This window comes from Lepidochelys kempii, chromosome 2, assembly GCF_965140265.1.
Source record: "Lepidochelys kempii isolate rLepKem1 chromosome 2, rLepKem1.hap2, whole genome shotgun sequence".
In the NCBI taxonomy this organism is placed as follows: domain Eukaryota; kingdom Metazoa; phylum Chordata; order Testudines; family Cheloniidae; genus Lepidochelys; species Lepidochelys kempii.
This window is the reverse complement of record NC_133257.1, coordinates 227,654,995-227,682,604: the sequence shown is the minus strand read 5'-3', so window position 1 is coordinate 227,682,604 and position 27,610 is coordinate 227,654,995. Positions and strand designations below refer to the sequence as shown.

At 40.5% G+C, this 27,610-nt stretch overlaps 1 protein-coding gene across 9 annotated transcripts in view; it reads left to right on the top strand.

Moving 5' to 3' along the window:
• The window catches only part of ADAM22 (ADAM metallopeptidase domain 22), a 196,425-nt gene that overhangs the window by 130,324 nt on the left and 38,491 nt on the right, over window positions 1-27,610 (top strand). For all 9 annotated transcript variants that reach the window (XM_073334068.1, XM_073334061.1, XM_073334066.1 and 6 more), the window contains 15 exons: window positions 4,858-4,932; window positions 9,115-9,186; window positions 10,251-10,417; window positions 12,280-12,364; window positions 12,843-12,933; window positions 13,289-13,340; window positions 13,769-13,868; window positions 16,942-17,013; window positions 17,610-17,702; window positions 21,011-21,091; window positions 21,339-21,389; window positions 21,688-21,751; window positions 23,970-24,075; window positions 26,419-26,535; window positions 27,073-27,241. In XM_073334068.1, the coding sequence (XP_073190169.1) occupies window positions 4,858-4,932; window positions 9,115-9,186; window positions 10,251-10,417; window positions 12,280-12,364; window positions 12,843-12,933; window positions 13,289-13,340; window positions 13,769-13,868; window positions 16,942-17,013; window positions 17,610-17,702; window positions 21,011-21,091; window positions 21,339-21,389; window positions 21,688-21,751; window positions 23,970-24,075; window positions 26,419-26,535; window positions 27,073-27,241 (1,395 nt within the window). The remainder of the gene's footprint in view (window positions 1-4,857; window positions 4,933-9,114; window positions 9,187-10,250; window positions 10,418-12,279; window positions 12,365-12,842; window positions 12,934-13,288; window positions 13,341-13,768; window positions 13,869-16,941; window positions 17,014-17,609; window positions 17,703-21,010; window positions 21,092-21,338; window positions 21,390-21,687; window positions 21,752-23,969; window positions 24,076-26,418; window positions 26,536-27,072; window positions 27,242-27,610) is intronic.

Below are 27,610 nucleotides of genomic sequence, written 5' to 3'. Positions count from 1 at the left end.
GGAAACGCAATTTCAAGAGAACGAACAGACATCCCAAATCATTTTGATGTTGTCATGCTTTGCCATGCCTTTTCCTCTTGCAAACTTTAGCTCCATTTATTCTGTCATTTCTGGATTGTCAAACTGCAACATCTGGGGATTATGATGTTGTTGTTACCTCTAGAATGAAATGATCTTTGTTCTTTAATTGAAGTTAGAAATACTGTACCAATTTGAAATATAGTGTTTGGTTCCTTAATTGAAAAGAAAATTGCATTTAACAGAGTAGCTGCAAGTCATGTAGTTATATGAAAGAAAAGCAGGACTAAACGCAGCAGTAAAATTTACTATTATAAACTGAAAGCACCATTCTTGTTTATTATTGTGAGAGGTCATTAATTGTGTACATTTATTTTAAGTATGAAAATATAATATAGATCCTGTATATTTGGGATGAGTGTTATGACCAGGTTAAAAACCAACTTTTTATTCCACAAGATTCACTAAAGTTCAGATTTTTAATGTGCTCTGAGTAGATACTCCTTGTAGCTTTTATTTTAAAAAAAGTAAATCTCCCATAGCACAATGAGCCATGTAAAATATATATGCCACTTTTTAAATTTGTTCTGATAATACAGATATGCATTTAGTGGAGCTCAGTCAGAGGTTATGGTAAGGCAGATATAACACTCTTCGGAGTTTGCAAAAGTTCCTTGTTTCTGATTTTAGACCTGGGCATTGCACAGAGATGCTGCTGGTCTGTTGGTGATGGACAAACGTAATGTGTCTGTATTGCGTTTTACATCTGTCAGTATCTCTGACATCACTGATTATGAAGACTATGTCTACACACCAATTAAATATGCACAGCTGGCCCAGATCAGCTGACTTGGGCTTGTGGAGCTCAGGCTGTAGGTTGTCCACCACTGCTCTATTTACTGCTTAAGTGCAAATTAAGCAGAGCACACAGATCTGTTTGCCAACCTCAGTTTGGAACAAAAAGAAAAGTTGTACTAGTGGCACCTTAGAGACTAACCAATTTATTTGAGCACAAGCTTTCGTGAGCTACTCTGATGAAGTGAGCTGTAGCTCACGAAAGCTTATGCTCAAATAAATTGGTTAGTCTCTAAGGTGCCACAAGTCCTCCTTTTCTTTTTGCGAATACAGACTAACACGGCTGCTACTCTGAAACCTGTCAATTTGGAACATGTGTTAAGAACACCATGCAGTGGAATTTTATAAAACTTCACATACAATGTTGCCACACATATTTTATCAGAACAATATTGATCACCAAATTATGAGTTTTCGAATGGTACCTTAGAAGACATACACTGTACAAAGATTATTACTATAATGTGTAGGTTTGGACAAAGGGGTACATTCTGTCACAGAGTGAGAAGGTGCAAGCAGCAGAAGAGGAAGATGATTTCAGCAGCAGCTATTCGGGGAGAGATGAGAAGTGGGGAGACCAGTGAGGAGAAGGTGGCATTACATGACCTTTTATGAGCACTAAATTCACTTAGAAATATATACTCGTATTGATACTCTGCTATCATGATTATCTCCATGAGTATGATACATGCACAAACACATCCCAGAAAAGAAGCAGGTATTGAATGAAAAACAAGACTAAACGGCTCAAATAAAATTTAAGCGCATATTCACTGCCATGAAAAAAAACAGGCAAATAAAAAAAAATGGGTCACATAAATAACTTTTGTGAAATTCACTTTACATCAAATAGTGCTAGAGGGATTGTCTGACTTTTCACAAACAAGAAGTAGTTGCTCAAGATTTACAGCAAGAATAATAACATAATTCTGCTGGGAAGAACAGGGAAAATAAAGGCATCATTTAGAAACGTGGCTGTGAACAGGGTTGAAAGTAAGTTAGAGGACTTACTGCTACGCCGGAGTCCTGAGCAGGGCGGGTGGCCTCAACCGGAAGAGGCATGGCCTCAACCGGAAGAGGCAGGGCCTTAAATCTGCGGGCCCTTTAAATCTTGATTTAAAGGGCCAGGGGCTCCAGCTGCGGTAGTGGCGGCTGGGAGCCTGGGGCCCTTTAAATCACCCCTGAGCTACCAGCTGCAGAGGCGGCTGGGAGCCCCGGGGCTCGGGGGCAATTTAAAGGGCTCAGGGCTCCAACTGCCACTACTGCAGTGGAGCCCCAGGCTCTTTAAATCACTGAGGAGCCCTGGGGGCTCCTGGCTGCCACCACTACCCCGGGGCTCTGGAAGAGCTTTAAAGGGCCTGGGGCTCCACTGTGGTAGCGGCTGCCGGAGCCCGGAGCCCTTTAAATCCCCGCCTGAGCCCTGCTGCCCGAGCCCTGGGGTAGCGGCGGCTGGGCTCCATCGGGAATTGAAAGGGCCCTGGGGCTCCAGCTGCTGCTACCGCCCCAGCCCTTTAAATCCCCTCCGGAGGCCCGCCGCCACTACCCCAGGGCTCGGGCAGCAGGACTCCTGCGGGGATTTAAAGGCCGGGGTGGTAGCAGCGGCTGGAGCTCCAGGGCCCTTTAAATCCCTGCCAGAGCCCCACCACTGCTACCCCAGCACTCGGACAGCAGGGCTCAGGTGGGGATTTAAAGGGCCCCGGGGCGGTAGCGGGGCCTGGTGCTCTGGGGCCCTTTAAATGCCCGCCAGAGCCCCGCCGCCGCTACCCCAGGGCTTCGGCAGCAGGGCTCAGGTGGAGATTTAAAGGGCTTGTGGCTCCGGCAACCGCTACCGCCCCAGCCCTTTAAATCCCCTCCAGAGCGCCACCCCTACCCTAGAGCTTCGGCAGCAGGGCTCCAGCGCAGATTTAAAGGGCCGGGGCGGTAGCGGTGGCTGGAGCTCCGGGGCCCTTTAAATCCCCACCAGAGCCCTGCTGCCGCTACCTCAGGGCTTTAAATTGCCCTCTGGGAAAGCCGGTCCCGGTACAGCACACCGGCTCTTACTGGTACACCGTACCAGGGCGTACTGGCTTACTCTGGCTGTGAACATCTGTAAACTGGAAGGAAATGTGACACTTAATTGACTGTGTATTAATAATAGTTGATTGACTGATTTAGAATTTGAATAAGCAGTACAGCCCTTACAAAAAGGCTTTTTGGGGAAAAATAGTTAATTGTGCCATTCTGAGAGTTTGTAGCAATTCTGTGAGTTTACAATTGGTACCAAAAACGTTTTTAAAGATGTAGACACTGTTTAGGCTCTCTCTCAGAAATCTAGGGTTCTTTTAGAAAGTTCTAAGTTTATTTTGTAGGATTTACACCTATTTTGGAGGGAACGGGGGCAGAGGACATACTACATTTTATATACATTTATTATATAATTTTCCTGTTGACCCTCCAACAATAATCTGCTGACCAGATGTGGAGTTAAAAGATTGTCCCTATTTATAGCTTGGAAACACAGACAGATCTGACATACATACAAATATACAATCGTTTTTTAATAGTGCTACAATCAGTATAAATTTAAAATGGTGGAAGGATGGCAGCATTCATAATAAATGAGAACACAGGGAGATGAATTAATATAAATCATAGAAGATTAAGGTTGGAAGAGACCTCAGGAGGTCATCTAGTTCAACCCCCTGCTCAAAACAGGACCAACCCCAACTAAATCATCCTAGCCAGGGCTTTGTCGAGCTAGGCCTTAAAAACCTCTAAGGATGCAGATTCCAGCACCTGCCTAAGTAACCCATTCCAGTGCTTCACCACCCTCCAAGGGGAATAGTTTTTCCTAATATCTAACTTCGACCTACCCCACTGCAACTTGAGACCATTGCTTCTTATTCTGTCATCTGCCACCACTGAAATCAGCCAAGTTCCATCCTCTTTGGAACCCCCCCTTCAGGCAGTTGAAGGCTGCTGTCAAATCCCCCCCTCACTCTTCCTTTCTGCAGACTAAATAAGCCCAGTTTCCTCAGCCTCTCCTCACAAGACATGTGCCCCAGCCCCCTAATCATTTTCATTGCCCTCTGCTGGACTCTCCAATTTTTGCACATCCTTTCTGTAGTGGAGGGCCCAAAAGCGCAATACTCCAGATGTGGTCTCACCAATGCCGAATAGAGGGGAATAATCAGTTCCCTTGATCTGGTGGCAATGCTCCATCTGATGCAGCCCAATATGCCATTAGCCTTCTTGGCAACAAGGGCACACTCTTGACTCGAATCCAGCTTCTCATCCACTGTAATCCCCAGGTCCTTTTCTGCAGAATTGCCGCTTAGCACGTCACAGGACTGGCTCTAGGGACCAGCAAAGCACGTGCTTGGGGCGGCACAATTCCAGGGGTGGCATTCCGATCACCATTTTTAATTTTTTTTATTTTTGCTTGGGCAGTTGTGCTCTCGGAGCTTGGGGAGGCAAATTTTTTGCTTGGGGCGGAAAAAATCCTAGAGCCAGCCCTGGGCAGTCAGTCCCCAGCCTGTAGCAGTGCATGGGATTCTTCCATCCTAAGTGCAGGACTCTGCACTTGTCCTTGTTGAACCTCATCAGATTTCTTTTGTCCCAATCCTCCAATTTGTCTAGGTCACTCTGGACCCTATCCCAACCCTCCAGCATATCTACTTCTCCGCCCAGCTTAGTGTTATCCGCGAACTTGCTGGGGGTGCAATGCATTCCATCACCCAGATCATTAATGAAGATGTTGAACAAAACCGGCTTGATACCGGCTGCCAACTAGACATTAAGCTGTTGATCACTACCCTTTGAGCCCAATGATCTAACCAGCTTTCTATCCACCTCATAGTCCATTCATCCAGTTCATACTTCTTTAACTTGCCGGCAAGAATACTGTGGGAGACCGTATCAAAACTTTTCCCTTGTTGATGTGGCAAATTAAGATTCATTTCCAGTTGCCCTTTAAACAGCTATTGTTTGTTAATCTTTTTGCAGGTTCATCAGATTTCACGTAAAGTTGAGGAGGAAACAAAATACATTGAGTTAATGATTGTGAATGATCATCTAATGGTAAGACTTGCATACTTTGCTATGTGAAATACATCAATAATTTATTATTGTCTTACCTGCCTTCAAGGCATAAACAATAAAGTACACCAATGATCTTATTAATACGGTTTATGTCCTAAAGACTGGGGGGCTGATTCTGATCTCACTTATATCATTGTGTGATTCCAGTAGAGTTACTCCTGATTTTCACCAGCATAACTGAGAACGGAATTAGACCTAAAAAATGTTCAGAACAAGAATTTGACACAGAGTGACCTGCTGTATATCTGACTCCAAGCTGATGGTACATAATATTTACCTATAATAACTAAACAATCTATAATGTTAGTCTGCAGTTTACTAGTGACTGTGCGCAGAATCATTGGTTTTTTTTTTAATGAGAATGCATCTCACTTACTTTGTTACAGTACTAAAGGGCTCTTTAACCTAGTGGAGAGAGGCATAACAAGAATCAACAGTTGGAAGTTAAACCAGATAAATTCAAATTAGAAATAAGGCACAATTTTTTAACTGTGATGGTCATTAACCATTGGAAAAAATTACTAAGAGGAGTTGTGGATCCTCCATCTCTTAAAGTCTTTAAATCAAGACTGACTGCATTTCTGGAAGCTATTGGTTAGCCAAATGCAAATGATAGGGTCAATACAGGAGTAACTAAATGAAATACTATGGCATATGTTATATAGCAGATCAGATTAGATGATCTGGCCTTAAAATCTATAGATCTATAGTTGTTCTGCTTCCCTAGGGTTTTTTCAATTATGAACAGCTTCTCTTAAGCAATGTCCACATTTGCAAAGATACCGTCAAGTTCTAGAAGGAATACACGGCCATCCTTAAATAATTTAAATAACAAAGCTTTATTCCTTTGACCCCTGTGTTGGGTGAGCATAGCAATAATGTCGAGGGTGACAGTGATTTTTATTTCACAACAGAAGATGGTAGTTGGTGTTCAGAATTTTCTTTATTATAGTGGTTGTGTTTGAGCCAGAAGAGCAGGCATCATTGCCTGCTACATGATATACCCATTTGAACACAGCTGTTTCCTGTTTAAACTTTTGCACATTAATTTTCTTGTTGGTTAAAAACATTTGGTAAAATGTCTGTTAATTGAATAAACACCGTGATTATTTCATTTTCCTACACTATGAACCTGGGTACATATTAGAAAGAGGTATTCATTATATTTTAGGCAGTATACTTTGTTAATCCTCTTGCATTTACAACACTGTCTGAACTCTGAGCACCTAGTATCTTTTTAGGGATCACACATTATGTTGCTGAATGTCCAAACAATTAGAATTAGATAATATGCTAGCATATATATCTGTTTAACTTACCTTCTTCCTTTTTTTGCTGAGGCCACAAACAGCAGCGCCTTATAATTGCTGAATTCCTGCCCAGCTGAGTATGTACTGTTATGCCATGTCGATGCTACAGCGCTGCAGCTATGCTGCTGTAGGCTGTAGTGTAGGTCACTAGGCCAACAGAAGTATTCTTCTGGTGACCTGGCCATGACTACATTGGGGCTTAGGTCGGCATAGCTACAGCTTTTTTCACATCCCTGAGCGATGCAGCTACGTTGATAGAACTTTTAAGTGTAGACCAGACCTTGGTGATTTCACAGACATGATAAATCAGTGTTGGAATCTGTCTGTTCAGGGTAAGCAAGCTGTTCCCAGGGCTCATTGACTCTGAAGTACTTCTTGCTTAATATTCTCATTTTATATCCTATAGAATATAAACTGTGACTATAGAACTTGGACAGAACCATCAAATACTGCAGAATTCTAAATGGATGTAACTTTACCCACAGGCAGTTTCCTAGCTCTTACTCTAATCTGTGATCGATGTATCTTATGGTAGCTGGAAAGAAACTGTCATATACACTGTCTGGTCGTTTAGACCCAAACTTTGCCTTACTGTAAATTTTGTATTGCCTGGTAATGCATAAAAATTCACATTTTGTTAATTTCTCTATGATGGAGAGATGGATTTAAATTAAAAACAAAACAAAACAAAAAACCCCAATACAATTTCCCCTGTTAGGCAATCATCTAAAAACAAAGAGTGAGTGATCAGTGCTGAATCTTCAGCAGCAGTTACTTCTAGAGATGTGCTCAAGTAACTGGGTTACAAACTAGGAAGTAAACCAAATGTCTCCAGGAGAAATTTTGGTTGGAAAATATCAGTGTTTGCTGAAAAGAACAAAAATGGTCTGAAAATACATTTTGTTTCCTGTCTTTTACTATTGATTCTGAATAATTAGCATGTATATAGAATATTTCATCTGTAGATCTTGAAGCCTTTGTACATGTGGGTAAGCATCGTTATCTTAATTTCAAAGATACGTAAATGGAGGTATGGGGAGATTCAGGGCCTGATTTTCAGAATGGGCTAAGCATTGTCAGAGCCACTTATTTCTGTTGAACTTGTGGAAGCTCAGCAATCCTTGAAAATGAAACTTTATGTGATTTGCGTAAGGTCACACAGTAAATCAGTGGCAGAGCTGAGACCAGAACCCTGGACCACTGCCCTATCCTCTTCTCTAAGAAGATATTGTAAACAGTGATGAATTAAAAACAAAAGTGAAAATGTAGATAACAGCGTCCAGTGTCTTTGAAAAACTTCTCAAAACATAACTGAAAATAATGTTTAAATAACTACTATATTTGAGAGAGAAGATGGGTGAGGTAATAGCTTTTATTGGACCAACTTCTGTTGGTGGAAGAAACGAGCTTCTGATCTTACACAGAAGTTGGTCCAATAAAAAATATTACCTCACCCACCGTGTCTCTCTTATATCCTTGGACCAACATGGCTACAACAACACTGCAAACAATAAGGGAAGATACAATTTTTGTAATATTTCTGCATGTCCAGTGCATGGTAACAAATTAGTTTTAGCTGAGGTAAAATATTTCTTTTAAAAAGCTCTTCTGTAGTGCAACTACCAGTACTGAGAATATTTTGGGGGTTTAGTTTTTGTAAAGGGTTTTTTAAAATATTCTAAATTCAGATCAAATAACTTTAAAAATGCAATATAAGGCCACAGCCCTGCAAAGATATACCCAGTTTTTGCCTCCTGCCTCACAGCAGGAGAAGGGTAACCTTGTGAACCCTCTGAGCATGAGGAGTAATTGGGAAAAGGGGCCTGCAGTAGGAGAAGCTGGCTATGCCCCAATAGCTGGCCTAAGTTACAACCTCAGTTCCAAGGAGAAAAGCTTGGGAGGACTCTCAGCTTAAGGAGAGAAAGAGGGACTACCTAAATTACAACCCCATGACTTCTTCCTTTCCAACATCTGTCTTGTTCCAATTGCTGGATGCCTTAAAAAAAGAGAGAGCTGGTCCTCCTGCAGTTGTTCCTGGACCCCCCCCCCCCATGCAGATTTGGAAGGGTAAATGTCCCACAGTGGTTTGTTTATGCCCTGCTGTTCAGATTCCCTCCTTGAGAGGAGGAGGCCTCACAGTCAATTTCTGGTACCCTGTGTCATGGTGAACTGCCTTCAGAGTATCCCCTTGTGGTCCTAAAAGTGCATTGCTCACAGCACCCACTTGGTCTGTTCCAGTCAATTACACAGACCAGATTAGGTCAAAGCACTTATCCCCTTTGTAGGTTTATTAACTCTTTTTGCAGAGTGAAACTCATTTCTTTAGTAGCTCAAGTTCATGCCCACTCTGGGTCTGTATCAAAGTCCTAGTAGGTTTTTCTTCCCCCTGTTTACAAGGCCCCTCAGCCTCCTTCCTGGAGCTGGAGTTGTACTTCAGATGGTCATTCTCTCTTAGGATTGTTCTGGAATCTCCAGCAACTGAAGATTAATCTTTAGTTAAAGATTATGTCATGTGATGAAGCCTCCAGGAATACGTTCAACTAAAATTGGCAACCCTACTCTCTCTCAAGTTAGGAGTCTCTCGCTCTCTAGCTCTCTTGGAGTTGGGTTTCTTTAATGAACTTTCTAAACATTAATTAATGAATCTTCACAACACCATTGTGAGGCAAATAGGTAATATGAGTATCTGAACAATTTGCTAGACACAATTTTTTAACATTCCAGTCAGTGAAAAAGATAAGCAGCTTGAGCACAGCTTCTGCTGTTGATAGATTCATCTTTTGATTTATGTTTTTCAGTCAAAATTATTTTTCAGAAATATATTTCTAACTGGTCTGTGTTTGTTTTTCAGTGTAAAAAACATAGATTATCAGTTGGCCATACGAACAGCTATGCTAAATCAGTGGTGAACATGGCAGATTTAGTAAGTATTGCTCAACTAAATGCTTTTCTAAATGTGTCGTGAACCATGTGGTTGTAGTGCCGATAACTGTAGGAAATGTTATTTCACAGATATACATGATATTAATTTATGTGAAGATTGCAGATATTTATTTAGCTCCCAGTACAGCAAGGTACTTAAGCATGTGTCTAACTTTAGATAATTCCTGTGACTTCACATGCTCAAGTACCTTGCTGGATTGAGGCCTGAATGAGTTTTTAAAGCACATCTTATTCAGAAAACTACCCAGAAAGGGTAATGTATTAACTACAGCTGCAACCAGGAAGGGGTCTAAAACTATAGTGCACTAAAATATATGGAGAAATTGTATGTTTTATTCAACCTTTAATAAATTCGAGTTCATCCTATTTTATATGGGGCAAGGGAATATAGGTAGTTGTTGGGGCTATAAATCACACAACAGATGGCTACTGTATCCAGAAACATTTCCAGGATTTGCAAATGAAAAATAGTATTGCCACCATTGAAATCCTTTGGTCTGGGACACCAGGGTTCCCCCGATAAGTCACTCAGTCTGAAGATAGGCACTGCTGAAGAATTCTGTAACAGTGGAAGTGGTCATGTCTCCCTGATACCGATACCTGTTGCATATATCTGTTGAGGAGTATAGAGCCCTGTTGTGTAAGTAAGATATGTTGGACACTGTAAAATACAGATAAACCCTGATTTTTCTGAACCTAAATCTTTGAGTTATCCAGAATTCTTATGTGGTCCTTTAGAGATTTGTATCAAATCTCTCAGTTTATTCTTACAAAGGTTTTAGAGTCCCAGAGACCTTTGCAAGGCTCAGATCCTGCCAGGAGCTCTTTGCTGGTGGACCCTTGTGGTCATGCAGAACTGCTTATTGGGGTGTGACCTTAAATCTGGATTTTAGCCGTACAACTTCCTGTTTAAAAAAGAAAGTTGATGAGCCTCAGGGAACAAAATGTTCATTATTACAGATGTAAGTTGTTACAAAAAAAGGGAAAAGAAGCAACTATATTCTATATGATATAATAAATTTGTTCATTTTGTTAATGTACTAGATATATAAAGAACAACTTAACACCAGGATAGTATTGGTTGCCATGGAAACCTGGGCTACTGATAACAAGTTCACCATATCTGAAAACCCATTGGTGACTCTACGTGAGTTTATGAAATATAGGAGAGATTTTATCAGAGAGAAAAGTGATGCAGTTCACCTTTTTTCGTACGTAACTTCGTATGCCATTTTATTACTATTTTTTCATTCCATGGGGAGTGCTTTATTATTAGTGGCCGAAACCTTTCCTTTCTATGGTGTTATGCAGTGTACAGTAATCCTGACAATAGTGCGAAGGGACCGGGAGGCGGGAGGGAGGTTAGAACAATGTAACTAATCATGTAACTAAACGCTACTCTCATGCTAGTTTCAATATATTAAACACAAGCTGCATGTGCTGTGAACTCCTGTTGTCTTGTGTAATTACCTGCCAACACAGCTGCCCTGATGGATAGTGCATGGTACTGTGTTGCAATAGAATACTGACAGTGGGCCACTCACATCATTCATTTATAGCAGAACATTGAAACCAATTTGGAGCTCTGTTTAAAAGCCAATTTGGCACAATATGTGCCAGTAGATATTCAGTGCCTTGCATACTGCAGGATTACTGAGGTTCTCTGTTCCCTCAAAATACTTTGTTCTCAAAAGACAAGTGCACCATAAGGATCATAAAATGAGTATCATTACTGGGAGGAATGTTTCTGTTCTTCCCTAATTCTCTGAATTGTTTTGGTAGGTTTTATTACATCAATCACACTAACGAAAAAGAGAAAAGGGTGGTCTCTTCGTGAGAGACTGGATTGGGGCTCAGTTCCCTGCTTTGCCACAGACTTTTTGTGTGACCTTCATCAAGTCACTTAGGGCCCAATCCCATAGACATTTAGGTACGTGCTAAATTAGTCCATCTGACTTTACATGAGTAAAGTTAAGAATGGTATTTGTAGGATCAGGTTTTTAATCTTTCTGTGCCTCTGTTCACCAGCTGTATAACTGGGGTAAAATACTTTATTTTCCCCACCCTTTGTCTTGTCTGTTCAGATTGTAAGCTCTTTGGGGCAGGGTCTGTCTCTTACTGTGTGGCTGTAGAACACTTTATTCAGTGTGGCCCTGATCTTGGTTGGAGCCTCTACGTGCTACTATAATACAAATAATAATAATTAATAATAACAACATCTAAGAACATTAAATTCCTAGATCATCTAGAAATAGCAGCTCCTACAATTACGTCTTTTTAGAAGGGATACAAACAGTGGAATTGAGGGATTGAGCTGTATGGTTGTATGGTGACCCCGTCTGGCCTTGGAATCTGTGAATCTATGAATCCCCCTGTTCATCCCTTTCTGTCATGGCCAAGGGAAACAGGTTTGCCTGCACAGCACTCAGCATGCTCCCATCTGCAGCTTTAAGGAAATCTCATGCCTCAGGGCTTCAGCCAGTCATCTGCAGAGGCCAGGAAGGATTTTTTTTCCCTTGACACATAATTGGCCCAATGTATTGTGGGTTGGTTTTGTTTTTTTCCACCTTCCTCTGACGAATCAGTGGTCAGCCACAGCTGAAGACGGGACACCAGACAGGATGCACCAGTGCTCTGAGGGGATTCAAAGAATCCTCTTTGCAAGTGATGCCTGGCTGGTGTGTCTTGCTCACATACTTAGGGTCTAATTAAAGTGATTGGGCTTAATATAGGGGTATTTGGTTAAAATTTAATACAGGTGGTCAGACTGTGTGATGTAATGGCTCCTTTTGGCCTTAAACTTTATGAAAATATGAAACTATTTTATAGGGGAGTTTCTCCCTCAAAGAATTTGCCTGTGCATGAGAACAGATGTTATTCCTCCTTAGTGTGTTTTGGGAAAGGTTTCCTTGAAAGAATTGTGAAAGTTTCTTTGGTTTTCACAGCTCTCTGTTCTGTTTGTGTGCAGTGAACAGCACAGTAATTGCAACTGGCATTTGGAAATAAGAGAGGTAAATAGAGGGATTGGCTAACGTAAGAAGTAAACTTTCTCATTTTGTTTTGTTTTTTAAAGGGGGAGTCAATTTCAGAGCAGTCGGAGTGGTGCAGCCTACATTGGTGGAATTTGTTCACTATTGAAAGGTGGAGGTGTGAATGAAGTAGGTGTGAATATTCATACTAGCACAAATTGATATGGTAGCCACAGTGTCTGTGTCCACACAAGCATTTTTCTCAAAATGTCCCCTTATTGCATGATCAATACAGAACATTAATACAGTCCCACAAAATAAAGTTCAAATTAGAGGATAATGCTAAAAGGCAAACGGAATAAGGTTGGGGTTGGGTTCGGTTGCATTTCCAAACGAGAGTCTGCAGCTTTCTCTCCTTCACGCTTGAAGCTACTCTGGTAAGAAAAAAATCTTACCTGGCCTATTCTTAAGAGTGTGGTTTGTCTTCCTTGCTGATCCATTATCCAGCCGCAGTTAAATGAGTCTTCACTGAAGTAAGAGCCATAAAACTGTTGATCTGCTTTTGCCTTAAAAAAATCTTATTTTAAAACGTACAAAAGGTGTGTTTATGTTTTCAGTTTCTTCTGTCAAAATGATTATTGTTCCCATCCTGTTTTGTTTCTTTCAGTATGGAAAGTCAGACTTTCTTGCAGTGACATTGGCGCAGTCGTTAGGCCACAATCTTGGCATTTTCTCAGATAAAAGAAAACTACTAACTGGTAAGTTTATGTTTGCTTGTTTGTTTTTTCTTCTTTCAAGTGAAAGGGGAGGAGTTTCCTCCTGATTCTATTGGAAAATAAGAAATGAAAAGCAAGAATTTTTTTCTAAGGTTGTCAAGATTGCATAGTAATGTGTGTGGTTTTATGGAAGAAAGTTTGGCCAATGTGTACACATAAATTTGAGACCTGTGCATAGTGAAAAAAGTAAATGTTTCTTTCTATATTTTATTTGGAGGAAATTAGGAATATAGGTTTTCAGTGTTCTTTTTAATATGAGAAACATAATATATGTTATGCAGAGATTTTAAAATTGTCAGACTCAAAGTATGAATTTTAATTTTGTTGTTGTTGTTAGGTGAGTGTAAGTGTGAGGACACATGGTCTGGATGTATAATGGGAGACACTGGGTAAGACATTTCTTTATAGGAACTTCCATGTAACGATGTAAAGCAAATGAATCAACAAATATACCTTTCATGCTTGAGCTGAGCATCTGCTATGAAAAAGTTGTACATGATTTAGGGCAATATTAAACACTCTTTCAACAGTGAGAAAAGGAACATATTCAATATATGAGAGATTAAAAATTTCAGTTACAGAGTTGTAGCCAAATGCTACAAACACTTGCACTACAAAAAGGCATAGAAGTTAGAATGGGAGTACTGATTTGCAAGCAGATATTTTCACCACATGGCTCTGAATCAAGTATGCTAGCAACCCCTTTCCAAGAATAAGACCATATGTTTCCCCCCATATTTTGGAAGCAGACAAAATATTGTATAATGGTCAAAAGCAACTTGAGAAATAAATAACCAACTACCCTATTTCTTTGTAGTTATTATCTTCCAAGCAAGTTCTCCAAGTGTGACATTGAGGAGTATCATGAATTTTTAAACAACGGAGGTGGTGCCTGCCTCTTCAATAAACCATCCAAGGTAATTAACAGCTGATTATTGAGAAAGGGAACAGTGGTCAAGGTATTCTTTACTTATACATATATTTTTGCAGCCAGAACTCTTGGAAGAAGGAAACTACCTTTTCTAGCCAAGTCTCAGAGGGTGAAATTTGCCCTGTGCAAAGGGGCCAGCATAAGACACACACATCATGTAATCCTTGTGCTTTAACAAAATCTTGAACAGATTCTTCCAGCATTTTAGACCCTTTCTTTCAGAGAAAAGCTCTTCCTCACATACACCAGAATAAATCTTCAGTGCAGCACCGAATAATAATTTTAGAGCCTGTATTTTTGGAACAAATGGTTTTGGGGGTTTTTGTTTGTTTGTTTGGGATTTTTTTTGGTTCTTTTTGGCCTGCTGAAGAAACTGGCATTTGTTGGGTGGACAAATAAATTCAGGGCACACTTTCAATCAACATTATTGGTTTGGTTCAATACTAATCACTTATTTTGGTAAAGCCATCAATATAACTAAAAGTATTCTTCAACTCACTTTGGCGTTACTGTTCTGGACAGTCAGGAATTGGATAGGGAGAAGATTATGTGCCTTGTTTATATAGTACACACCTACTGAGGCTAGGGATGTGTTCAACAGTTCAATAAAGTAATCCTCAAGAGTTTTCAGCTTTAATTGAATTGAACTGATACCCTTCTAAACTTTTGAAAAGGTTCAGGATACATTAGAACAAATTATCTTCTTGCACTCTGCCTATTCAGGTGGGATACAAAATGATAAAGAAATACCACAAGGAAAGTCGTTCCTGTGGTATTTCTGATCCAGCTGAAACAGGAAGAACTGGGTCATATCACAAAAAACCTTGTGATTGTGAGGTTTCCAGCCCACTTCCCATTCCAGATTTTCCAGTTACAGATGGTTGAAAATTGGTGATTTTAGTTCATAAGAGTTTGGGCAAACATTTTAATTACTGTTTATGCACGTTGGTTCGTGCTCCTCACACATCCCTTAACGTTTGCTTGAATGGCTCAGACCACAAAACTCATTGTGAAACCACAACGTTTCACCAGGTTTTGACACAAAACCATCAGTCACCCAGTTCTACTCTACAGGTTTGCATGGACTGAGTTTGGCATTTGAAATGGAACATGATACCAAATTTAATTTACTGAGGTTTTGGGTTTCTTTGCAAACATTCTGCACAGTCATAGTTCTGCTTCACTTTAGACTAATGTCTGTCAGTGTGGATCTCTGGAAACCTCAAGTAACATTGCTTTCATTTCATCTCCCCCCCTGCAATTAAGACTTAGCTTCTAGAGCCAATCTGGTGGGTTGGTACCAGGGCAGCAAGCTGCCAAGCAGACTCCAGGTACTAGTAGTGTCTTTGGTGTATTCTTGTTACTGGAAACAGAAAATATAACATATTTGGTCGCTAGGGGAAGATTAATAAACCAACCACTTCTGAAGTAATGACGACTTTGTCATTAGTCCTCAAAGAGACTGCTTCCCTGACCTCCTGCTATTTTGCAACAAGTTGTTTTGCAACTATAACTTTTTAAAATAGTGTTTGAAAAATAGAAGTGACTTTCCAAATGCTTAAAGATACAGAGCAAAAATATGATCAAAAGGATGGAGGGACAGTATTCAGTGGATCAAATTCATCTCTGGTGTAACTTCAGTGTTCTGTGGGAATTGAGTTGTCAGAGCTGTCACTGGCCACACAGTCTCCAGCCACCAGAGACTTCAGACTACAAAGTATAAATTAGAGGTGAAGAAAGCCCTAGCAAAAGAGTCGGCGCCTTTAGGATGGTAGCTTCTGCAATAGGTTAGTTGGTGAACACCAGCTTCGTTTATTGCAGCAATAGTCAAAACCCAAGGTACTCTGGATGGGGATCTTGAATCCTTTGTTTATAACTGATGCTATCATCTACAATGCTAATCCTGGACTAGTGAGGAAACATGGAGACAAGCTAAACTGGCAGCGTTGTTTGCCACAAATGCAAAAGAAAACAGGGATTGCCAAAGCAGGATTTTTATTTCTTCAGTAGCTGGAGGAATAGAATAAACTTTATGACCAATTGCACAGCTGCAGAATTGCAGTAAACACTAGAGGGGGGCATTGTTCTTCACTTGAATAGTTCATAGCTGCAGGTTCGTAGATTTTTCATTATGAGAGAGCTGCCTTTATCAAGTAAACAAGAATGAATTTGCTTTTTCTCTCAGCACCCCAGTGAAAATCATCTCACGAAGTTCACATATTAAATGCTGTCTTCTCATTTGGATGATTATAATAGGGAGTACATCTGCGAAGTGTTGTGTGTTTCTTTTAACAGATGTACTTAATGATATAAGGGATAGTCAGCGCTGTTTATTTTGTTGATAGGATGTAACTGTTTCTTGTTTTTGAACACCTGTATCCTTCCTTTTGCAGGTCTGGTTTTTCACATCTCATGACAGATGATGAGACATTTTGATTGTTAAATCCCTTCACTGGGTGGATTCTTTTTTGTAACAAAGTGATTTTTAATAGAATGTATGCTCATCATGGCTTTGTTTACTGATTATGCTAATTCACAAAAATTAGTAGAATACAGTAGAAGTTTTTTGTATCCCTTATCACAATTTAGATTAGCAGCATTTAGATTTTTCTTTTATAGGATATGAAAATGTGAAAGAAAGAAGTGGAAGCCAGAGTGATCAAGTTGCGATTTAAAACATTGTATCCAAAATCTTTTAAAGTAAAACAATTTTTAAAAAATGAATGTTTATTTAATTCACAAGTCTTTCAGAGACGCATGCTTCATTCTAGCAAGGAAGAGGTAATACAGACCTCTTTACAAGAAGCATGGGGGAATTGAAACCACATGTTTCTGGGTGTATTGTCCTACAACGCTCCATTGGAAGGCTGATATTAAAATCAAGATCAGCCAGTTAAGACCCCCACCCCCACCCTGAACAGTGAAAATGTCACCTTGTGATTAATGGAATTTGTTTAAGTCCTGTGGTACAAATTGTACATAGTTAAGAGTTGAGACGTTCACTTGGGATCTTGGGAAAGATTTGTAGCGTTTTGTTTTTCTTAATTTTTGCACTGCAGCTTCTAGATCCTCCAGAATGCGGCAATGGTTTTGTCGAAGATGGAGAAGAGTGTGACTGTGGTACTACTGCAGTAAGTACAACATATTTTGGATCAATAACTACAGGCTCGGGTATTAATCCAGGAGTCACTGACACCCACAATTTCCACTAACGTTAATGAGAGGGATGCACACAGAGTGTAAGATCTTTGGGGCAGGAGCTGTCATTGATTATGTGTTTATATGGTGCCTACTGCAATGGACCTAGCGTGGTGGTGGTTTTTATATATATATATATACACATATATATATATATAAAACGTTAAATAATAATCATAATTAAGGCTGCAAAATCAGGCCCTGAAAGATTATTTTTTAATATTTGGAAAGTGGTATTAGTATATCAAGAGTTTATAGTGGTCACCATTAAAATTGTCAGCATTTGACAACAGATACCACACAGTTATTACAATTGTGTCCTGTTTTATATACAGGGGAAACTGTGGCATCTCAGACTCTACTATGTGGAAATCCTGATGTTTTAGTGGCATGCATATAGTATATATTCAGCTTCATACTGAGCCTGGTTAAAATCTACTTGAGTTTAAAAGCACCTGGTAGCAGTAATGGAGCTTTTGGAGAAATAGGCTTTTCTCTGTAACATTTCACACGTGTGTCTCTTCCCCAGGAGTGTGCCATTGAAGGAGGAGATTGCTGTCATACATGCACCCTGACTGCAGGCTCAGAGTGCAGCAATGGGCTTTGCTGTAGAAAGTGTCAGGTAAGTACAATGCATTTAAAGTGACTTATGCTGTCATTTATGGGGAGTTAGTGAGTTTAGGTGATTATAGGCACAATTGCACATGCATTTTTGCTCTGACCTTGGACCTCCCTTTCTGAAAGTTTGACTCTTAAAACTCATCAAAAGCTGGTTAATCTAACTCTGATCTTTGTCTTTTAGATTATAAGATACTTGGGGCAGGGAGTGTGGGCCAAATTCAGAGGTGAGTTTAAGTCTAGACTAATTGACACCTTCTTCCAACCCCAAACCAGTCCAAATCAATTTGGACTCCTTCTGGACTCCTTTGGACTTACATGTTCAGATGCATGCACCATATCACTTACACATCACCTCTGAATTTGCCTCTCTGAATCAGAGAGAGTCTCTGTTGTGGAAACTTATAGAACAGAGGGTCACAAAGAAGAGTGTAGTAAGAAAAGCAACTAGCAGTAAGGCGTGAGGATGTGTAAGTTAAAGGAGGCCTGCTGTTACTTTAACTTACACCTCCCCCTGGCTCCTTAACAAGGGACTTGATCCAGAGCCCATTTAATACAATGCAAGTCTTTTTATTTAATTTATTGGGCTTTGGATCAGGCCCTATGTAAGTTACACAAGCTTAAACTCTCCTAACGCCTGGTCTGTACTAAAAAGTCAGGTCGTCCCAGCTATGTCACTCAGGGGAGTGAACCCCCCCTCCCGGGCAATTTAGTTAAGCTGGCCTACCCCCTGATGTAGACAGCTCTCGGGCTTCTTCCGTCAACCTAGTTACTGCCTCTCAGGAAGGTGGATTAAGAACCCCTCCCATCACTTTAGTGAGTGTCTGCACTGAAGCACTACAGAGGTACAGCTGTGCTACTGTAGAGGTTTAATGTAGACAGCCTTAGACTCATCAATCAATCAATAGGCAGGAGTAGGTCAAGTGTCTGTTCACTAAGTCCAGCTAAACACACTTCTGATTTTCACCTTTTGTCTTCAAGCTGAGGACACTGTTCTAATAAAGGACGCTGCTCATCCAATAAATAATAATGTTATCTATGCAATGTACTTATATGTGATATTATCATCTTAATCAATGTGCATTGATGTGTCTGACTCCTATAGGGGAAATGTTAGTTACAGCTCAGTGCCACATTCTGCCTTGACTTTGGACTCATCATTAAATGCAAAAAAGGTGCAAATTATGCTGTAATAGACCTCATTTTTCTAAGCACATTTTTTTAAAATGCAATTTTAAAAAACCCAGAAGATGTCTATGAGTAAAATTTTCAAAAGCACCTAAATGACTTAGCAGCCAAGTCCCATTGACTTTCAGTAAGACTTAGGCTCCCAAATGCCTAAATCACTTTAGAAAATGGAACTAAGGGCTGTCTGCCAAATAGAGTTGTGAAAGTGGGTTAAACTAAACAGGAGCAAGGTAATGTAAAAGAGTATGCCTGCCCTATAGCACCCCCTGCTGGCCAAGCGTGACTCTGTAGCACCCTTGCCTCAGTTTCCCCACAAGTTAGGGCTTCCATATAATAAGTACACTAGGATTATCTGTGTTTATGCCCAACCTGGACTTCTTTATTGGTACAATGTCACCTTAACACTGTCACCCCCACATCCACAAACAGGAGGATTCATCTTGTTCTAAAACCCTATTGTCCAAAACCAGCTACTTTTCCTTCCCTTTGCAATTCTTCCAGTTCACCCATTCCTAGGGGCTCCTCTTCTTCTACCACAGTGGTCAATGGTTAAACATCCTGCCAGCCCCTTGCCAGGTGATATCTCTTCAGGCTCTCCCTCAGGAGATAAGCTTCTCTAAGCATATTATGAATCCTGCCACCCTTCCCCAGATAGTGCCTTATCATGGATCTTTTCTGGAGATCAACTTCTTGTCTAGCCCAGTTCCTGGGTTTCTCTTACCAGGCTCAGCATCTTTCTTTTCTCCTCCCTGTTTCCTGTCAGAGGTGCCCATTATAAGGCCCAGTTGCCTTCCCTTAAGCCTAATTGAGCAGCAGGTCACCGATGCGCTGGTCCTCACTCCCTTTGAAAGGGCCAGTCACCCTGTAACAGGCACTCTTATTCTGGAATAAGTGTGTCCACATGTGGAGTTAATCAGGAACAACTGCATGTGTACACAAGCCCTTAGGCTCCTAAATCACTGAGGCACTTTTTGAAAATGTTACCCTATCTGTCTATCTTACCTATTTTTTTCCACAGCTGGCAGGGGAGAAAAAAACTAAGCCAGGTGTCAGAAAAAAGTTTCCACTGATGTTAATCAATTTAGCTCTACTTAAGTCAATGAAACTACACTGATTACACTGGCTGAGGACCTAGAACAGTAGCATGTCAAATCTTATACAAAATCTGTGCACAGAAAGAGAGCACAAATGAAAAAAGTGAACTGGGGTGTGCAGATTAACAGACCCAGTCAGGAAAAACTGAGGGCTCTGAAGTGGACCCGAGGCATGTCCGTAACTGGTGATGCGACTGAGAAGGAAGTAGTGATGCTTCATTGGTAAACAGGGTGCACAGCATTGACAGTCCCCACTTGTGGGATATTTTGCCATTTCATCAGGTCATGAGGCTTTTGGCAATGGTATAAAATGTTTATTCAGAAATTAAACACCATACATTCTGTTATTACTAACTTTCTCATCCTTAAATGTATGGATACTTTAGAAGTGGGTATAAAATGATGTGGAATCCAACAATGTTTATGGCCAATTTCTACCCTGATTTACACTGATATAATGGAGTTACATAGATGTAAGTGACCCAATGATCTCTTACTAATGACCTGGGGTAGCTGTGCTGGCAGAAGTGAAAATTATAAAAGAAAAGAAGCATGATCCAGTAGTTAGGTGCTAGCTGCAGGCTCAGGAGGCTCAGTTTCAATTCTCTTCCTCCACAGACATCCTTGGGCAAGTCATTTACTTTGGGCAAGTCGTTAGTCTCACTGTGCCTCAGTTCCCTCTCTGTAAAATGGAGGTAAAAGCATTTTTCTACCTCATAGGGGTGTTGTGAGGATAAACATTAAAGACTGTGAGATCCTCAGGTACTACAGTGATGGGAGACATGCAAGTATCTTAGGTAGATTAATAGAAGTGAGAGCAAAATTTGGCCCTTACACTTGTAACTGAAAATATAAGGTGATGGTTTTCTTAATCCTGGTGACATGCGTGGAATCTAAACTGAGTCAAAATAGCTTCCCAAAGTTGAAAATTTCCCTTCCTTTGATTCTGGTTAAAACTGTTGAAATGATTATTGCATGAAAAAGCTGGTTATAGAGATACTAAGAAAGCGATTTTTCAAACTTGTTTTAGTTTGAATCGAAAGGGGTTGTGTGCCGAGATGCGGTAAACGATTGTGATATTCCAGAAAACTGCACAGGAAACTCCAGCCAGGTAATATTTTAAAATTCTTTCACAAAAAGTGAACAAGTGTAACACATGCACAATCTCAGTCAGTATGAGAGTTATTGTAGTAGTATCGTAAGTTGTTTAAATGTTGTATAAAAATTACTTTAAGTTTAAGGGGGAAAGTGATAGTGAAAGAAATTTTGAAATGCCACTAATTGCCTTAGATTTATAAATTGTTTTTATAGCCCGCTCACTATCTGGATTATCAAGTGCTTGTTTTCTCTTTCTGTAGTGTTCTCCCAATAGTCACAAAATGGATGGGTATTCATGTGATAACAAACAGGTAATTATAATTTGGATTTATATTTTTATTATTTTTATAGATGGGAAAACATATTCCTATAGGTTCTGATCTGAGACCTTTGAAGTCAGTAGGAGTCTTTCCACTAACTTCAAAGAGATTTGGATCTAGGCTCACAAAGTATTTTCAGTTAGAAAGTAGAACCACATTACCTGTTAATTAGTCTTTCCATTACATGCAAAATAAAATGAATAACAGTAATTTACCTGATTTGAAAGTGTATTTGACCCAGTTGTGAAAATGTGAAAAAAGGTTGTTTTTGTCTCTTCAATCTCTTTAGGGTATTTGTTTTGGAGGAAGATGTAAAACCAGGGATCGGCAGTGTAAATACATCTGGGGTGAAAGTAAGTAAACATTATTGTTTCTAAGTTGACTTTCATTGCTATAGCTCTAAAAATTCAAATATCTTGCAGACATACACCTACCTGGAATCATTAAAATCAGTCAGAATTTAGCTGGGACTGTGTGCCATGATATGTACTCAACATGAGACCGGGTTCCATATGTAAAAGAGGAAACTTGCAAACTTTGCCCTTTAGTTCTTGTTTTTTTGCCTGGACCCACTTTTAGTATAATTCTTTACATTTTTATGAAAAGGAGTGGGCAGTTGCTCTGTGATCCTCTATCTTCATTCCCTCACTTTACTTCTGTCCCTGGCTATTGAAGACCCTTCAGCATAGCAACCATGTCTCCAGCCAACAGAGTGCTTGGCTTGAGACTCTTCAAAGACCATCACTGGTGATCCATGCATTAGTCAGAGAAGGTCACTCAAGAATTTCTTCTCTCAAGGGACTGAGCAGTTGCTTCTGCTGTGCTCCCGGTCCCTGTTGGCCCTTGGAGCTTAGAACAAGCCCAGGACCTCCCTAGGTTGCCATGGTGATCAGTTTCTTCACACTGATTGGTGTACTTTATTTAGTTAGCAGTTAGAAACATGTTTGAAACCATGGCTAGAAAAAATAAATGGTTGCCAGAGGTCTTCATTCTTGTCTGATTTAGTGCATATCAGTTTATTTAAATGTGTGGAATTTTGTGTGGGTTTAACCCTGGCACCTGAAATACCAATAGAAGAGTCTCCGCACACAGAGCTGCACCCACCAGTTTAACAACATTTGTTTGAAATCACACGTTTAGTTAAACTGATGCAACTTTGTGTGTTGAACACGACAACGTGTAGAAAATAAGATTCAACTGAGGCTACATTGACACTAGAGAGCTTAGAGCAGCACAGCTGTACAGAGGCAGCTGCGCTGCTGTAACATCTCTCGTGTAGCTGCTCTATGCTGATGGGAGAGAGCTCTCCCGTCAACATAATTAACCCCCCCCTCCAACGAGCAGTAGTAGCTATGTCAGCAGGAGAAGCTCTCCTGCCGACATAGCACTGTCCACACCGGCACTTCTATCTGTGTTGCTTATGGTGTGGTTTTTTCATACCCTTGAGCAACGTAAGTTTTTCCGACATAAGTGGTAGTATAGACATAGCATTAGACTGTTAGCTCTTTGGGGCAGGGACTGTCTATGTGTTAGGTGTTTGTACAGCACCTAGCACAACAGGGTCCTGGTGCATGAGGCACTTCTAGGCACTACTGCAAAACCAATACTACTACTAATAATAAATGTTGTGGGAAATGTCTTCAGCAGCAGGTCAGTCACAGACCAGCACTTGCTATGCCTGGAATGTCTTGGTCAAAGATATTCACTCTGCTCTTATCTCCTAGCTTGCTGTTCTAGTACAAATGGAGGGTGCCTTCGCATTGACTGTCTCAGCTAGTTCAGCATTGACTCTGTCACTCTTGGTACTGGCAGAAGCTAAACGATTTCTGCCAGAGCTTCAGCTTTCTTTGGAGATGAAGAAAAACAATATAAATTGTTATGGGCAAACCATGAGTTCAGAGTTTACGTTTTGTTTAGATTCTTACTCGGAAAGATCAGATGCTTTTATAAAGCTTATCCAAAGAACGTGTTGAGTCTGAATAATTGGGCTGGAAGTCTCATGAGAGCAGCCATGTCATAAGCTATCTAGTACCTCCTACTGCTTGAGACAGATCAAAGGAGAATAGCTTGTGTTATATTTCAGGCACTTATGCTACTGGTCCCTGATAGAACCTGGAAATACATTAAAAGGAAAAATAATGGAGGAAAGGATGAGAAATTAGCTGTAATTTTTTAAAAACTAGATTTGAGTCTTAAGCTAAGGTTTTGGTGTTATTATTGTCTGAACTGGTTCTTCCCTCATTTAAGATAAGTAGAGAGATCCAGGGTTCCTGGCAAGTATTTGGTTTTATAATCTAGTGCTGTTATAACTCAAGATTTTTCCCCAAACTCTTTAGAGCCTCAAACTGGCCATAATCAAAAACATTTTTCCTTGAAAACTGGTCTTTACTTGTAAACAAGGTCTGGAATAAAGAAATCCTTGGAGAGATAATTAGAGCCAATATCCCTGGAATAAAGTAGAAGATAATTTTTGATTTATTTGATCTACAACCTGATTTCTAACATCAAATTTGCATCAGGCTTTTAAAAATGTGCATATTCTTATTAGAAGAAAATTGTTTCTGTTTTTAGAAGTGACAGCTGCTGACAGATACTGCTATGAGAAATTGAATATTGAAGGGACTGAGAAAGGTAACTGTGGAAGGGGCAAGGACACTTGGATACAGTGCAACAAACAGTAAGTTCATCTACTCTGGAAAGCAGCTTGTGTGAGATTCTTGCCCCGGTCCAACCCTTCACCTGTCATAAACAGACTCTAAAAGCCCTGGATCTGGCTGGGGGAGAATTCTCCTGGCACAGGAACTGAAAGAAGACAGCTGTCTTCTAAGGACCACCTACAACTCAAGCCCCAATTTAGGGTGTCAGGAATGGGGCCAGGGGTTGGAGGAGAGTCCCCATAGTCTGCACCAGCTTCATGGATTGTCATCTGCAACAGACTGTGGAGCAGTCCAGTAGAAGGCGGAGGGGGATTCTGTATCAGAACAGCTCTCAAATCAGCCAAATTTATGCCAGGGCCACTTTGGCCATCACAGCAACCCAGAATCCAGGAGGTGTTAAGGTGGCTTAAAGTCACTACCTGCCTCCTCATTGCTCCAAGGCTCTGAAAGGCAGTACATAATATCACTCCTTCGCTTTGCTCGAAGAGTATGTCTGCACTGCAGCTGGGAGTTGTGATTCCCATTGTGGGTAGACATTCGCACTAACACACTAAAGATTGCATTGTGGACATAGCAGCACCAGTGGCAGCTTGGGCTACCTGCCTGAGTCCAAGCCTGCCCAATCACCTGGGTCTGAGTTGGGGTGGCTCGCCCAAGCTGCTGCGTGTGCTGCAATGTCCAGGCTGCTATTTTTAATGTGCTAGCTTGAACAGAGCTGGCATGAATCTATGTACCCACTCCGGAAATCACACCTCCCAGCTGCAGTGTAGTCAGACCCTAAATGCAAGGCTGGGCCTGATTCTCCATGGCCTGGCACTTTGAGAAGTCATTTACATCTGTGAAAACCTGGTGTAAAATGCCACCATTCTGGTTTTGTAACTTATGCACCCACTTTGCACAGGTACAAATGACTTCTCAAAGTGCAAGGCAGTGGAGAATCAGGCCCACTGTATGGAGTATAAATGTTTTTGAAATGAAGACCCAAATCATGGACGCCAGAGAGACAGTACCTAGTAGAGATAATCTCACAACAGACATTTGGATCCATCTACCACCAGAACTTTGGGAAAGCTTGGGTCTGAGTCCACATTCCTCTCTCCTACAAATAAAATCCTCAAGTAGAGAAAATGGTGATTGGAAGATTTGTGTACAGTATCATACATTTTTTTACCAGCTCTCACAGATATTTGAAATAAATACTGCTGTGTCTTGTTTGTGAAGAAATGCATAGATTCTGGACGTCTCTGGCAGAAATCAGTGTTGCTACGGAGAGCCTAGGCCTGAAACTTGTGTACACTGGGGGCTAACACATTTTGAAACAACAATTAAAATCCTTTTATAAAAAGCCTCTTTTCCTAATGTGGCCTTAGGTGAGGCTCACGGGGTGGCATGCCAGTTCATGAGGTAATTCTCCACTGCCTTGCACTTTAGGTAATTGTTTAAACCTGTGCTAATTAGGTATAAATGACAGCTCAGATGCAAGAAAGTGAAAAATCAGACATGTACCAGTATAAATATTTCAGGTAGGAGGTGATTTTTTTAAAACCAAAATAGTTATACTGGTACGACCCTTAAGGTGGACACAGGGCATGGCTACACTGGAAACTTCAAAGCACTGTCACGGGAGTGCTCCCACGGCAGCACTTTGAAGTGCGAGTGTGGTTGCCCGCGAGCGCTGGGAGAGAGCTCTCTCACTCCTGGTAATCCACCTCCACGAGGGGAATAGCTCCCAGTGCTGGGAGTGCGGCTCCCAGCGCTCAGAGCCTGTTTACACTACCGCTTTAAAGCGCTCTGACTTGCTGCACTCAGGGGGGGTGATTTTTCACACCCTGAGCCAGCAAGTTAGAGTGCTATAAAATGTAAGCATAGCCAAGCCCACAGTTACACTGGTATAAAGATGTATTATAGTGGTCTAGGTTATTCCCCTTCCTGTATGGGAATAGCTATATCAGTATAAGCAGTTTTATACCAGGATAACCGCATCCGCATTAGGGGGATTGTACTGGTATAGTTAAAATGATAAAACTTTTATATGTAGACAAGACCTCAGGCTCAAAGAGTCTGGCCACTGAGGTATTTGCAATAGCAAAGAAAGATAACAGGAAAATATGTAAGGCAGATAAGCAGAGAAAATTTTCTTGAGGATGGGAACATAGAGAATTATGGTCCCTTTTGTCTGTGATATTGGACTTGAGCACTTAACGTAAGTGAGGGAGAAATAAGTGGTGGTCTGCCATTCTGATGGGCTGTGTACCAGTTACGAGCACATGTGAAAAAACAAAAGACCTTTTTTTTATATAAGTGTAAACTATTTTTATTGGATTCTTTTTCTGAGTGAATGTCTATTTAACCCCTCAAAACAGGGATGTGCTATGTGGTTATCTTCTGTGTTCCAATATCTCTAATGTCCCAAGACTTGGAGAACTTGATGGTGAAATCACATCTTCAGTCATACAGCTGGGGAAATCCTACAACTGCAGGTAATTCTTAAAACCCTATAAAATAGAACAGAGATGATATTGCCCTCCAAATTCCTCTGCTATGGAAATGTCAGCAAACTCCTTCCTAAGTGAGAAGCAACTGCTGTCATTAAAAACAAAACAAAAACTGATGTAAATTGAATTTCAGTCTGACCCCTGCCATTGCTTCTTCCAGATTTGGATTGAGGCACATTATAATGCCATTTTGGGGAAGCTTGCCTTGCTTTTTCCTGCATTTATTCTATGGCTAAATAGAGAATATCAGCCTCCAGAAGTTATGTATGTTTAATCAGAGTATTTTAAAGGGTTTTTTTGGGCAGCATGTCTACGGTAGAAATATAGTATCTTTGTTTTTTATTAGGGCCGCTGACAAAAAACCCATATCCTCCCCAATATTTTTTATGGATTCTGCCTAGTTTCTGCACATTAAAATGACACAAACAAAAATGAATGTGCCACCCAAGAATCCAGTGTATTGAACAGTCTTATGTTGAAAGCAGTGCACATATTTATTGTGGCTCTTTGTTTGTTTTGTAGTGGTGGACATGTTAAGCTAGATGAAGAGACAGACCTAGGCTACGTTGAGGATGGAACACCATGTGGCCCAGAGATGATGTGTTTTGAGCGCAGATGTCTCCCCACTGATTCCTTCAACTTCAGCATCTGCCCAGGCACTACAGATGACAAAATTTGTTCAGGACATGGAGTATGTTTTCATGTTTTTTAGCCTTGACTTTCACATTTCTGCTGCCTTTATTGAATGCTTCCAAGTTTATGCATTTATGTTACAAGGTAAATAATTTTTATTAAAGTAACCTGAATTGTTACAAGTTAATACAAGTTAATTTTCTAGATACGTTTTTAAAGATTGTGTGTAAATTATAAAGGTGGTGAATACATCAGAGTCAAGGCAGTCTGAGCTATCTATTACAGTCAGTGTACATACTATTATTACAAAAGTTATATAAATTACTTCATTTTCATCACTTCTTCCAACTTGCTTCATCTTTCCTCATATGAATTTAAAGGACTTAGTACCATGCTCTGGGAAACTTTAAAATATATAGGTCCAGTT